This window comes from Corvus cornix, chromosome 3, assembly GCF_000738735.6.
Source record: "Corvus cornix cornix isolate S_Up_H32 chromosome 3, ASM73873v5, whole genome shotgun sequence".
In the NCBI taxonomy this organism is placed as follows: Eukaryota; Metazoa; Chordata; class Aves; order Passeriformes; family Corvidae; genus Corvus; species Corvus cornix.
This window is the reverse complement of record NC_047056.1, coordinates 8,832,128-8,846,204: the sequence shown is the minus strand read 5'-3', so window position 1 is coordinate 8,846,204 and position 14,077 is coordinate 8,832,128. Positions and strand designations below refer to the sequence as shown.

Here is a 14,077-nt window from a genome sequence, read left to right as displayed (position 1 = left end):
GACATTTTGAAGGATGATTTCAGTAATTGTTTTGCCTAACAGCAAATGATGAAATACTCTCCAACATATATTTAAGAGCAGCTAATGATGAGAGGTTTTGAGCGCTTTAATGGATTTGAATATCCTTTTTGCCCTTAAATTTAATTGGTCAATTTTTCTTCAGCAGGAATGGGATCATTCACATTACTCAGTTGGGTAAGAAAGTGATGGCTAAGTGAAAAAGACAAAAAATAATTCAGAATGCTGATACTGAGCCCATGTTTACTGTTTTATTGGCAGGATTTGCGGTTCACTTTAAATTCACGATCAGACAAGTTATTTACCAAAACCATTTACTCCAAAAGTAGGCACAACCACATACTTTAAAACAGGAAGCATTTGTCATCACAATAGAAAAGATTTGATTTCCATACACAGAAGTCCATGATATGTGTAGTTGAAATGAGTAGGTATTACTGTTACTGTCACCTGCCTTGTCACAATTATCAGTTAAGAAACATCCAAACTGGAGTTGCACTAAATCAGAACAGTAAAAGAAGCACTGCAGAAGGAAATGCAGAATTCATTTAGAGTTGTTGCTTCATGTCTAAGCAGACAACAAGCTACTCAACTCAGCCAGAGGCCGGCTCACTGAAGCCTAAGCCTGTCTTGCTCCCAGAAAGATGGATCACCTCGGGATCTCCTTGGTATTTTGGCTTCATTTGTCCTTTATTGTGAAGGTGCACACAGACTTGGTACGATATCTGGTCGGTTTTTTCCCACCACCACGCTGTAGTTTTATATGGATCCCACTGACAAGCAAGCTAAAACACATGAAATTCCATTTGAACATAAGAAAACACTTTTTCACTGTGTGAGAGCTGTTGAACACTGACACTGGTGATCCAGGGAGACTGTCAGCATTCCCTGGAGTCAGTCAAAGCCCAGCTGGACACAATCCTGGGCAATGTGTGCAGAGGGGTAGGCTAGACAATGTGGAGATGTTATTCCCAACTTCTACAATTTTGCGATTGATTCTGTGATGAGCTCAGCATCTCAAGGCAGCAGAAGCTGGCCGTAGGGTGCCTGGAGGTGAGGGAAGAGGTCCCTTTCATATGCATCTGTGGCATTACCAAATACATAACAGAGTAACACTCCCCATCAAACTAAAGAGTGGAATATTGATAAAGCATTCTTAAACAAGGTGTCACAGGAAGAGACTTGAGGTTTTCACTAGACTGTGAAGCAGATTTTAGCTTTCAGAGCATGTGCCTTTCAGAAGAGCATGCTGCGCACTGGACAATAGAAAGCTGGTGGTCTGTAGACTTCAAGAAGCTTCATCATGAGGGGCTAAACTGAGAGGTTAAAGAGAGACAGGAAGCAAAATGGGCTTCTTTGCCATCCTTTCTCTTCTGAGCAGAAAGAAAAGGACACCAAATAGCTTAAATATACAAGTCATAAGCTCAAAGGGGTTTAGAGGTTTCTCTTAAGAAACAAGGAAGCATCACTGCTAGAGTCAGCACTCAAATTTTCCATCATTGTAATATGCTCTAATACATTCATAGACTTCTTTGTTCTTCTTAAACAACTCTAAAATAAGTGTCTACATCCCAAATTTACAGCTGTGTGAACTGAAGCACAGCATCAGTTCAACTTGGGGGAATATCCAGTAGTCCAGTGAGAAGAGTTCTGGTGGGAATGCAAAGTAGGCTGCTTCTTGAGGGCTCTCACCAGTGGTGGGTATTCCCACAGACAAGGGAGAAGCTTCTGAGAAGGTATTATTTCCTCTTTACCCCCTCTCCAAAAAAGGTGAGATTAGAACTGCAGAAAATTTATTGTAGTTTTATGCAGTCTACTTCCTCTGTGATTGGCATTACACTTGTTCTCAGGTCCAAATCTGTGCTAGATTTGCTTCCCTTATATGTTGACCTCCATCTGAGCAGCATGATCTTCTTGAAGTACTTCATGGTGTTGTTTTTCACGGTTACAAAACACATGGTGTTTATCATGCTATTACTCATGGCGATGCACTCAACTATGTAAAAGGCAGTAAGATAATGTTTCTCTTTCACAAAGATGGTGGGGAAGAAGTCCCGGACAATTGTGAAGCCATAGAAAGGTGCCCAGCAGAGAACATAGGCAGTCAGGATGCACATCAGTACCATAACAGTTTTCCTTCTGCACCGAAGCCTCTTTCTGATTTGTTCTGTCTGAAATCCTGGGACGGTTTTAAACCAAAGCTCGTGAGAGATCCTGGCATAGCACAAGGTCATGGTAATCACAGGTGCTACAAATTCAATGCCAAAGATGAAGAGGAAGTACGATTTATAGTACATCTGCTGGTCAACTGGCCAAATTTGGCCACAGAAAATTTTCTCCTGGTTTTTAATTTTAAATAGCACAGTTTCAGTAGCAAAGTATGCAGATGGAATAGCTACAAGTATGGAGACGATCCAGACCAAGGCAATGAGGAAGGTTGCTGTTTGATAATTCATGCGTGGTTTCAGTGGGTGAACAATGGCCAGATACCTAGAACAGAAAAATACATTCAAAATGGTCTGAAAACACTGTTGGTCAGAACACACTGACTACAAGCAAACAGAATTGGGCAGGAGGAAATTGCTGTCACTCCTGAGGGGAGAGCCTGACAATATTCGTCTGTAAGAACATAATCATCTGTAAGAACATTTTGTGAAGTAGCAGCCTGGAGCTGAGTTAGTTATAATTTTGTATCACACCTTCTCCTTTTTAACAGGAACAGGAGTTTGAAAAGTGCAGTATTATGCATCTAGTCAGGTCCAGGAAAGAAAAGACAAACATGTAGAAGCAGGAAAATGTTTTCCTTAGGCAGAGAGCTACTTAAATAGCTCTTTTTACAAAGAGGTCAAATATACATCACAGTGCACCCCATGATAACCACAGAAATAAGAAAACCAAAGACCTGAAGATGATGCTAATGTATGGTTACAGGTAAACATGATTTTAAGCCACCAAAAGAATGTGTATCTATTTTATAGATACACACCTTAGAGGAGTGTATATCTATTTTCTGCCCATAGAAACCTTTTTTGTGTGTGTTCTGGAGGTAACTATTGCTTATTCATCTTAAATATACAGTACTAAGTAATATGGCAAAGCAGAAAACTCAAGTTAAGTATTTGTACTGCTTAGGACTATAAAGCTGCAAGGTTGTGGTATTCCTGCTAGGAGGAGATTTTTATCAGAGGTCCCAGTACAACCATATTTAACCTAAAGAATTGTTTCAAAAAGTGGAATTTCTCATTCCTTTGGAATATATTCCATCTCTATATATTCAATACATAGAATAGCATCCATAAGAGATATTCATTCTAAAGTTAAAAAGTCAGCAGCGCTTTTCATCAGCCAGATATTGGAAGCAGATAAATTGTTCATGGCTCTTAATAGTGCAGGGTAAATTCAGAACGAGTCAGCCTCATTGTGGAGCAGATAGGTGAACATTTTTAGATTGGATCCTGGGGAAGCATGTTGTGGCATAATATATGTGTATGTATTTATATACATATATCTGAGCATATCTGCTCAGCAGAACATTTGACTGGATGGGATCAATCTGTCCAAGAGAGTCAGGAGGGAGCTTTTGTGGTGGATTTCCTGATCGTCATTGCTTACCACACGTGGGCTGTTACCGTAGAGTGGTCCTGCAGTTTGTGAATGAAGTCAGATGAAACTGTCCAGGAAGATGTGCTCCAAAAGTGTACATAAAACACACCAAGTGCCCATGGGTGTTCGTCCAGGGGACCCAGCTAAATATTTGCAGTGTGGACATTGGACCCTTATCACACGCTCTTCCTCTTCAGATATGGTATTTTTTCTGGTGTAGGTGTAGCCTTAAAAATCTGAAATTCCTATTTTTTCATGTGAATAGACATGAAGGAAGAAAAAAGAGAGCCCTCTGTAAAGGAAACCCTCAGTGGGACAGACTTACCTGCTTTTCACGGCTGATTTTTTTTAAATTATCTAAACATGGGAAGACTTTTGTTAAAAGCCTGTTCTGTTTAGAGACAGAAGTCAACAATCTGTATGACATAACCAGCATGGAATAGGTGATTGTTAAACAATGATGTTTCTCTCTGTTTACCAGGTCAAAAGCTTGCAAGAAAAAACGAAAGCAATGAAACTATAACAGTGTGTTCTTACAACAAGCTTCAGTGGTTAATCTTTGCCAGGCTTGTTTTTAAAGATATGTGGGAAGATATGCTATAAATCTGATTTCTTAGCAGACATAAGGGCGCCATGACCCATGTTACTTCATCAACCTGGGATGCACTAGCAGAGCTTTCCAAGAAAACCTTGTAGGAGCTGAAAAACTGATAGAAAATGGTAATGCATACGTGGTAGTGTTTAGAAGCTTTACCCCAAGTCCTCAGCTGCTGTTGAAAGGATAGTCTGTTAGATGCTTTTAAGGATTTGTTTTGTAGGAGCTGATCATTCCCTTGCCCACGCTAGGCAAAACATCTCTGAACTTCTCTAGAGTCTTTTCACAGACTTCTGTTGACAACAGGAACTGCTGAATCAGCCCCACACAAGCTGTATCTGTACACCCTTCAGCAAGGTTAACTACTCCTGAGCTGACTTTTGCATTAAGGACTGAAAACTGCAACACTATACTAAAGTTTGAAATGGCACATGAGAAAAATTGGGGGAAAGAAGAGGAAGGAGGGGTGGGAATCACATATATATATGCAAAGGGTCTACAGAGATGTGTATTATGTTTGTACATGAAAGAGGGCTTGCGATGATGGCCTTTCTGTAAAGAGTTTACTGAGCAGCTCTCTGGCCTTCTGCGAGTCAGTCATGTCAGACTTATGTCAGCACAAGGCTGATCCTCAGTGCCTTCGCCTGTCAGTCCATGGTGCATGAGACTGAGAGAAGCAGCATGAGAAAGGATACAATTAAATTATATTGTTAAAATTCCTGGAGTAAGAGGCAGGCAGTCTCTCAGGACTCCAGCACACTTGGAAAGAATTTCTTCACTGAAAGAATGGTCAGGCATCGAAACAAGCTGCCCAGGGAATAGTTTACAAAAAGTGTGGATTTGAGGACATGTTTTAGAACCTCGGAAGCTGTGGCCACATCTTTGTGCAGTTGTAGCATCCCACTTACCTGTCAACAGCTATAGCCAGGAGAGCATTGGTCGAAACGTAGAGGGAGACGGTTCGTAGGTAGTTGACTGAGGCACAGAGGACATGGCCGTGCTCCCAGGACAGTTGCCGCACCACGTAGTAGTCCATCTCAAAGGGGCAGCACACGATGGCCACGATGAAGTCTGAGATGGCCAGGTTGGCAATCAGTAGGTTGGTTAGGTTTCGCAGCTTCTTGTAGCGGGCGAGAGCAGCAATGAAGATGAAGTTGCCAATGCCACAGACCAGCATGATGCCAACCAGAGCAACCCCGATCACAATCCTGGCTGCAAAGAAGGTGCAGGTTTTGGTCATGTCATCCTCACTGTCCAGTGGCAGGTCATAATCACTGTAAGTGAAATTGAAAGGGAAAGAGAAGTTTCGCAAAGAGGTGAAATCCCCATCATGGAGGTTGTAGATTGCAGCAAAGTTGAGGCGGGCGGTAGCATTTAGGTTGCGTTCAGTTTGCTCCGTGGCCATGTCTGTCTTCTTTTGGCATGTGCAGCTTGGCTGGCCCTTGGTGTTGTGTTAGAATAGCGCAGTGTGGCAGGGCACGAGAGTGGGAGGTGAGAGACCTTACCCAAAGCTTCCTTTTGAGCAGTGAGTAATCTTGTCTTTGTCCCCAGAAGATTATAGGACAACAGCCTCACTTATCTCCTTCTGTGGGAAAAAAAAGTGGAAAATGTCTCTTGAAAGGAAATGACAGCAAAAGTACTGACCTTGAAGGAAAGAAATAGCCACCTTATTGCCCCACAGCTCTGTTGCTGCATGTGCATGGAAGGAAGAAATACCCTGTGAAGGGATGCTTCTGTTCTCACAAAATAAATGCCTTGAGTTGCTTCATGCATTGGTTGTTACACCAGCAGTTTTATTTACCAACAATGAAATTTTCACCAGGCAGTGAAATGAAAATAAAGAAGGAATGTAAAATCTAGTTTAAACCTCCACTGGCCTGCAAATCCACGGTGCTGTCATCATTGTGCAAGGCAAAAGACACTAAAATGACAACTCAGTGTGCTGAGCACATCTGATGTGCTTTTGGACAAAGTTTGTGCTTTATTCTGGTTGTTTCAGAGTGATTTGGTAGAGGAGAACGAAAAGAGAACTGATGTCCTTGCTTCTAAATACATTTCTTAATGAAGTAAGAGTTGCAAAGACCCAAGAAAATACTAAAGCCAGCACTTCACTTTTGGCAGCCATTAATTAAATACAGGACAAAATTTTCTGCCAGCATAATCCATTATCACTTCTGTCAAACAGGTGAAGCTCTGCCAATTTGCAGAGACATGAATTTTGTCCCATGAACAAGCTTGTAGAGCGTAGCTGTGAAGGCAAATCTGCCATTCACATGGAAAGTGTTTTTACAGACAGGCTCTTAAGGTGAAAGGGAAAATCTTCCATAAGCAAGACAGAGTGCATTGAATTTTTGATGCTGGGGAGGAGCAGGCTCCCCTCTTTGTACTGCCAGTTGTACCAAATATTTAAAAAGTATTAATTTTTTCCCACACAGAGGGAAAAAAAAAATCTCATCTACTCCTTATTTTTGCTTCTCTGTATCAAAATGCTCAGAGGGCATCTTCCCATGGTCTATCTAGGAATCTTCATGTCAGACTCCTGGTTGTCAGGACAGTCCCACCTCATCCCAGCAGAGGATCGGGGGGCATTACTGCTTTTTCTGCCCTCCAACAGTAAGTCCTCAGGGTGTCAAATGCTACTGAACAATAGCAGTCTTGGCTACAAAGGATAATCTGCGTCATGGAGCTTTTGCTCCCTTCTTTCCCTGGAACCACCCTCAGACCCTGATATACTGACACTTAACAAATATCTGACAGGAACTCTGTTTTACAACTTTGGTCACCACATTGTTTTTCAAACTGAGGATTGCAGAACAGAGTAACAGAAAGCCAAAGCCTGAAACTAAACAGTTCTGACAAGGGACTGCTTTAGGAGACATCTCCACAGCTGCCTGGAAAGGTAAACATTCATTTAAGAGAAGTGCTAAATAAACACTTGGATGCAAAGTCTGTTGGCCAAAGCAAGGGGCAGTATCTGTGTCAGATTTCACTGCTAAATACCAAGAGAGCTATAAAATAAATACAGACAACACAACCATCCACAAACTGACATAACACTATTGGCAAAGCATACCTGCAGTTGGTCTCATCTTCTTGGAGGTCTCAGGCACCCTGCGGAGAGCCGCCAGGTTTCTCCTCTGCACATGTCTTGCTCTTACCGGAGGAGAGAAAGGATAACTGGAAGTAGCCCAAGGACTCCACTGAGCGCTCATTTCCCTCCCACTCAGGTTTGCCCTGTGCTCAGCGGAGGATGGCTCCGCTGTCTCTGTGCCTGCATCTAAAGCCTTTGCTCAGTGGGAGGCACCTTGACGCTGTCCATGCATTTCTGATTTTAAAGAGGCAGCGCGATCTGGAGACAATAGAGCACAGCCCTTTTGGGGTTCCTCTGCCTTAAGCCCTCTGAATGCATGGAATTGGCAGAGTGGCTTTGTTAGCAAGCTTGAACATGGAATATATAAACCCCAGTCTGCCCTTGCCCTTTGGGTTTTGCCTGTGCTGGGCAGCAGCTGCCTGCACCTGATGTGACACAGAAGCAAAATACAAACCTCCCACTGGAAAGGAGGGGGAGGAAGGAGGGTGATGTGCTTTCCCAGGGACCTTTCTCTGTGTGTCTCTCTCCTGCTATTGTCTTTAGGACTGCAGCTGCAGTAGCTCCAGAAGAAGGAGGGTCACACAGTGAATAGCCATAAATCAGAGGACCCCTCACAGCTTTCCTTGCCCTCTCAAGGAATTACTCAGAGCAGAAAAGTGGCAGTGAATCCTTAAAGACTTGGCGTCCTTTGTTAATGCTGCCTTCTCACTGCTCTGAAGCACTCACACCTGAGAGAGCAGTTCTCCAGAAGGAAAGGAAATGTGTGGCACATGACTCTCCTCTTCTTCACCTCCAGACTTATTTACTTAGCTGACATTTTCCAAGGTGCATAGTTGGGATACATTACATAGTCCCTAGCAGATGAGACCATCAAAGGCTGTCAGATGTCATGAAGAGTGTAGGAGGTTTGCAGAAAAAAATGGTATGCCATCAATGCACATTCACAGCTTGTGAGCTGGTGGGCACTTAGCTCTGGAAAAAGAAGGTAAGGAAAGAAACCTGTGGGTATAAAATATGTCTGGGATAAAAGATGCCTGTGGCATTCCTTCCAGAAAACTTGAAGATCAGAAAGTCCCCAGTGTCTGCACAGAGCGTTAAGAATTTCCCAGTAAATACTTTGCTTGGCTTTGTTTTGAACAGCCAGTGTAATTGGTGAAAATACATTAAGGGATTTTTAATCTCCTGAAAGGGTGCAACCAGATGAACAATGATGAAATCAGAACCAGTTCATCTGTTAAATTCTGTCACAAAAAATATAAATATAGTAAGTATGGAGAGAGAGACAAAGGAAACTGAGTGTGTACATCAGAACCATGTCAAAAAGATCCCTAAAATGGGCCACATAAACCTTAAATGTCCCTGAAGAAAAGATACACTAAAGGGAGTTTTGCATTCAGAATGTTCATGATCTCTTTAAGACTTTATTTAGCTGTCTCACATGAAGTTATCTAGTGAGCTAATAAAGCAATATGATATCCAGATATTTATATTCCTTTAGGCCAAAACCTCATCTGCTGCAGAACTCTCTCTCCCCATTGACTCAAGGCAAGTTCGCATCAGAACCTTGATAACTCCAAGGTTTTTCACTGAACACTGCATGCTCAGTGTGAGCTTCTGTACAGCAGTTCATCTCCTGTGCTCCAAGGAATTGTGCTGTATGTGTCAAGTGATTCTCAGAAAACACCAGTAGCATTGTGAAACAATGTGATTTACATGTGCTGTGCAAGGCAGTGCTTTGTAGCTGTGGACTGGGAGTCACTGAATAAAGAACAAAACCAGTCCTTGGGCAGAATGGAAGTTCAGGGGTGGATCTAGCACCTCAATGACTGTCCCAGTACCCTGCCCCACTGCAGCAAGGGCTGGTGTGGTAGTAGTCTAAGGGCTCCAAATCCAAGGGGTATATGCCAGAAGCATATGCACATGATTCTGGTGTACGATTTCTGCAGAGGACTAGGTTTCTCGTTAATAACGTTAACTGGTGATTCCCCAGTGGTGTCACAACACTCAACACAGTCTCACAAGGCATTTCCTGAGACCAGTGTTACCAGTGTGATAAATTCAGGCTGAGAAAGAAAAGTTGGTACTGAAAACTATCATGTAAAAGATTGTGTTGGTTTTGCACGGCCTGGTTTTTGGTAGTGGGGGAGGCTACAGAGGTGGCTTCCATGATCAGCTGCTGGAAGCTTCCACCATGTCCAGCAGAGCCAATCCCTGATGTCTCTGAAGATGGACATGCTGCTGGCCAAGGCTGGGCCAATTAGAGATGAGGGTAACGCCTCTGTGATAACTTATTTAAGAAGAAAATCAAAACAAAGAGGGGCACAGGTTTTTTTCCTAGCTACAGAAGAGGAGGTGAGAACATGTGAGGGAAACAACATGGAGACACCAAGGTCTCATAGAGAAGGAGGGGGAGGAGGTGTTCCAGGTGCCAGAGTTGAGATTCCTCTGCAGGCCATGGTGGTGACCATGGTGAAGCAGCTGTGCCCCTGCAGCCTATGGGCATCCATGGGGGATGCAGAGATCCACCTGCAGCCCATGGGGATCCATGGGGGATGCAGAGATCCACCCGCAGCCCATGGGGACCCATGGGGGATGCAGAGATCCACCTGCAGCCCGTGGGGGAGGTGCTCACGCCAGAGTGGTTGGATGCCTGGAGGAGGCTGTGATCCAGTGGGAGACCCGGTGGAAAGACGGGGGGCCACTGCTTCCAGGCTGGAGCAGCCTGTCCTTGGAGGACTGCACCCCGCGGAAGACTGACCCACGCCGCAGCAGGTTTGGGAGGACTGCTTGTGAGACTGGAGCCATGGAGAAGGAATTGTCTCCTGTGGGAGGGACCCCAGGACTCACAGGGGAAGGACTCCTCTCCCCGTGCAGCAGAAGAAAATCTCGGATGATGACCTGACCAAAACCCCCATGCCCTGTCTCCCTGCACTGTTGGTGAGAAGGAGGGAGAGGCTGGGGGAAGAAAAGGTGTTTTAAGGGCTTGTTTTACTTCTCATTTTCCTCCTCTGATTTTGTTAGTAATAAATTCACTTTGTACCTCTAGGCTGAGCCTGTTTTGCCCTTGGAGTGTGTTTTCTCCCAGTCCTTATCTCAACTCATGAAGCCTTCATCAAATTTTTCCCTCTCCTCTGCCCAACTGTGGCAGGGGAGGGTGAGTGAGCAACTTTCGTGGGTGCCTGGCATTTGGCCAGCATCAAACCACGACAAAGATTCACATTCCTGTTTATTTGTTTTGGTCATTAGTATGCTCACAGGTTGAACAGGGAGGTCATTTGGAGGTTGAGTGATGCAAAAACAATTGCAGTGTAAAGTACTTGTTTGGAGACTTTAAAATCATGAAGGTCTAAAACCAGCATTTAGCCTGGGAACAGACCTGAGGACTCTGGCCCTACATTTCAAAACAGCAAACTCACTACCTACTGTCTAGTTTTTCCTAATTGCTAAATAAATTGGACTCTGAGTGTTGTAATGTATGTGAACCCTGACAGTGTGCCCCAGGAATTCATCAAGCTTACTGAAATGTAAACTGTACTAAATTGGATTGGGTAAGAAGAAGCTGGGAAGCAGAATACCAAGACAGCATGGAATAGAAAAAGAAGGACTGTGCGGCACTGGACTAGAAGCAATCATATTTTCTGAAAAGTGGGTGCAGAGCGCATGAACAAGACAGAGGGTTGTGTGCAGTGGTTGCAAAATGCATAAGTAGAATGTCATGTAAACAGCAAAGGTCTTCTGCGAAATCGTATTGATTCGTTGTTCAGAAGTTCTGAGCTCCTGCTTCTGAGTGAGGTAATTAAACTTACCTAAGCTTTGCATAAAGTATAGCTGGGGTTTTCCAAAGGTTGCTAGTATAAATCAGGCAGTGAAGTGGGACAAAGCATCAGACTTATGATTTCCTGGGAAAACAAGCAAACAGATGGTGCAAGCACACATGGATTACAACCATGTGTATTTTTGCTCAGTATTCCCACCAGACATTCAGCTCAGGGGTTTTACTCAATCTGAGAGTCTGTAACTGATACTAATGAACACTACATTTGCCTGCAGAAAGTTAAGTATATATATATACTTTTAATACATGGAAATATGCCTTGTGGCACAAGAGGAAAGTGACTTTTAAATAGAGTTTGGCAAAAATATTTGCCACACAGAAGGAATCCCACCCTACTCAGCTGTTCCAATGGTGACTTGGGATGTGGAAATGTCCTGGAAAGGAGTGAGCAGAGAAGAATTTTACTTTATTACTGGATTATGAAACCATATTAGTTTCCTCTTACCACCTTTTTCTGCGTCCTTACTGAGCATGTATCATTTTGTGCCTTGGGAAAAGGCACAAAGCATGTGTAGGAACCGTAGAGCAGGCTGTCAACAACCACAGTGACACTCTGCCAAGATGGTTGTCAGCACTGCTAGAACAGCAGATGTGGCACTTTCATCCAAAAAGTCTTTCCCTTTCAGAGCAGCACAGGTTTCTGTGGACAACGCCATTCAGGTGGCTCTCACAGCCGAATGACACCAAGATTTAGCTGAGCTGCTCAGAGCTTACTTCATGTGCAAGGTGACCCAGGGGCAATCTACTTTTCCAAGTAGAAGCTCCTTTGTTTTCACTTATCTGCGGGGTTTTTTCCCCACTTTATAATTCTCTATCAGTGTCTATTTCTCATTTTCTTCATCTTTGTTCATCCTTTTGTGATTGTGTAGGAAAATGGTGTTTATTTTGCTCACTTCAGCTTAGCATGCCATTCTGTGAGAAGCACCCCCTGCCCTCAACAACAGTGTATGAAATACATAGAAATAGCTCTAAGAAGCTTATGTTGTGACTGGCACTTGTCACCCTCACTAGAGAAGCAAAAATGATGGTATTTGAGGCAGGGTGGGAAACAAAGACCAGCCAGACTGTGCATGAGTATATGACATGAATGACCACAAGAAAAACATATCAGTCTTTAAACATTCAACATTTTATCTAATTATTAACTGTTCCTTTGGGTTTTGGGATGTATTTTTTAGGCTTTGTGTGTTTGTTTTTGTTTTTTTTTTTTAATCTGCCTGCCTTAGAGCAAATATCTGTTAGCACAAACCCTTCTCTTGAGCAGAGGCCTCTGAAAAGCAAATGTTAAGAAATCTCAGGATTATCATCTAATCCATACTGCTGTTTCTGGGCTGTGTTACATATATACAAATAATTTATGAAAAATGCTTTCCTGGCCTGATGGCAAAGAAATTTTTTAATGTAGAGCTCATGTCTTCTATATGAAATTATTAAATGTTTCTTAGCTGCACTATACAGAACTAATGGTCCTATTTTAAATTCCTTATTTTACTATCTCTGATCCAGATTTGAAGTCTGCATTTGGCTTCTTCCTCAAGAACAGGTTTATGCAGACCCCATCTTCAAAAGCCTTTGAATTTAGAAACATCCAAAAGGAGCTTAATATCTCATTCAGGCTTGTCACTGCTCTGGATTTTCAGAGATAGTCTTGTTGACTTTGGATTTCACTCAGAGAAATACTTGGTTCATTTTCTCTTTCAGTGAGTGTTACGAGCTTTGGAATGCTTTTGGAAATGAAGCAGCTTTTTACTAGAAGTGTGTCAGTAGGAGATATATCCTTCCAAAAACCTGCCAACTTCTTTGGCGGTCTAAGTAGGAAAAATTGAATGCTGCATTATTAAAAAATTTAAGTGTTATCCATTCCAGCTACAGTCTCAAATTTAAGCTCAATTGTCAGCCCTTTCCTTTGCCATTGCTGTTCTCTGTTACAAACAAAGCCATGTAATTTGTATTATCATCACTTCAGCATCTCCTTTATTCTGCTCTTTGTATTCAGTGATCATTACTTTCTGTTTCTCTGCTGCAGACAGAATCCTGCTCCTTCACATCTCTCCTTTGGAATATTGGGGTGGATCTGCCATTGCTATTTTTCATTGATGATTTGGTATTTCACCATGGCAGGCAGAATGGTTCCAAGATTTTCTCTCTGCAGTTCCCATAACCCCATTTTTACCTAAAAATAACCCTTCTTTTCATTATCTCTACCATCTCAGCATAAATAAACAGTCACTATGAGCATTTTTACCTCCAGCAATGACTCAGAGAGGTCTGGTTGGCTCTGCTGCCTACATAGAGGCAGGTCCAGGTCCTCAGCTTCTCCTGTAGCAAGATATGAAGTATTTAAAACTTATGTCCCATTCTACTGCCTGAGACAGTTTTTGGTGGTTTATTGGAAATTCTTTTATTTCTCCCAAGTTATTTGAGATTTAAAGGGCTGTTGGAGTTCAGTATCAATCTGAGAAAGAGTTTAATATTCTGTGAAAACCTTGTTGCAGGTATTAGATATTGCTGGTTATTTCTGTACACACTTGAATTCTAATTCAACAGAATAATGCTTAATGGTAGTTTCATTGGAAGCTACTCAGAGCATGAAAACACAATCTTGGTGTCAGGATGAGTCATGAAAAGCTGGTGTCACCTTATTTCTAACATTAAAAAAGGCCTTGTGGTACTTCTGATAATGTTGTCAAAAGTGCAGGGCTTGATCAGCTTGCTTCTCATATTTTTGAAGTCTGAGAGTAGCATTGAAGGAACAGGAGATGAAAGGCATGTCCATGCTCCCCAAACTAGGTGGAGATGAAGCAAATCCATGCCAGAAGATGCCCATACATGTTTTGGGCTGGAGTCTGTGTCCCCCCAGGCACTCCAGGGCTGACTGCTGACCATGTGGCTGGCAGTGTGGTGGAACAGGCTCCTGTCCAGGACTCTGTGGAAT

General features: G+C 42.8%; 1 protein-coding gene across 2 annotated transcripts; it reads right to left on the bottom strand.

The window, feature by feature from the left end:
- Positions 1–256: 256 nt before the first annotated feature.
- Positions 257–7,731, bottom strand: PROKR1 (prokineticin receptor 1). 2 transcript variants are annotated; one of them, XM_019292770.3, is made up of 4 exons: positions 7,290–7,731; positions 5,722–5,801; positions 5,125–5,490; positions 257–2,508 (listed from the first exon to the last, which is right to left on the bottom strand). In XM_019292770.3, the coding sequence occupies exons 3-4, from the start codon at positions 5,454–5,456 to the stop codon at positions 1,812–1,814; spliced, it is 1,029 nt and encodes a 342-aa protein (XP_019148315.1). In that variant the 5' UTR covers positions 5,457–5,490; positions 5,722–5,801; positions 7,290–7,731; the 3' UTR covers positions 257–1,811. The 2 variants fall into 2 exon arrangements, with proteins under 2 accessions (XP_019148315.1, XP_010409260.1); XM_010410958.4 differs by having other exon boundaries at positions 5,125–5,801.
- Between the last annotated feature and the right edge of the window lie 6,346 nt (positions 7,732–14,077).

Coding starts and splice junctions, on each gene's coding strand:
- PROKR1 (XM_010410958.4), bottom strand. CDS start 5,621: ATGGCCACGGAGCAAACTGAACGCAACCTAAATGCTACCGCCCGCCTC. Junction 2,509..5,124: donor CTGGCTATAGCTGTTGACAG/GTAAGTGGGATG, acceptor TTTCTGTTCTAG/GTATCTGGCCATTGTTCACC.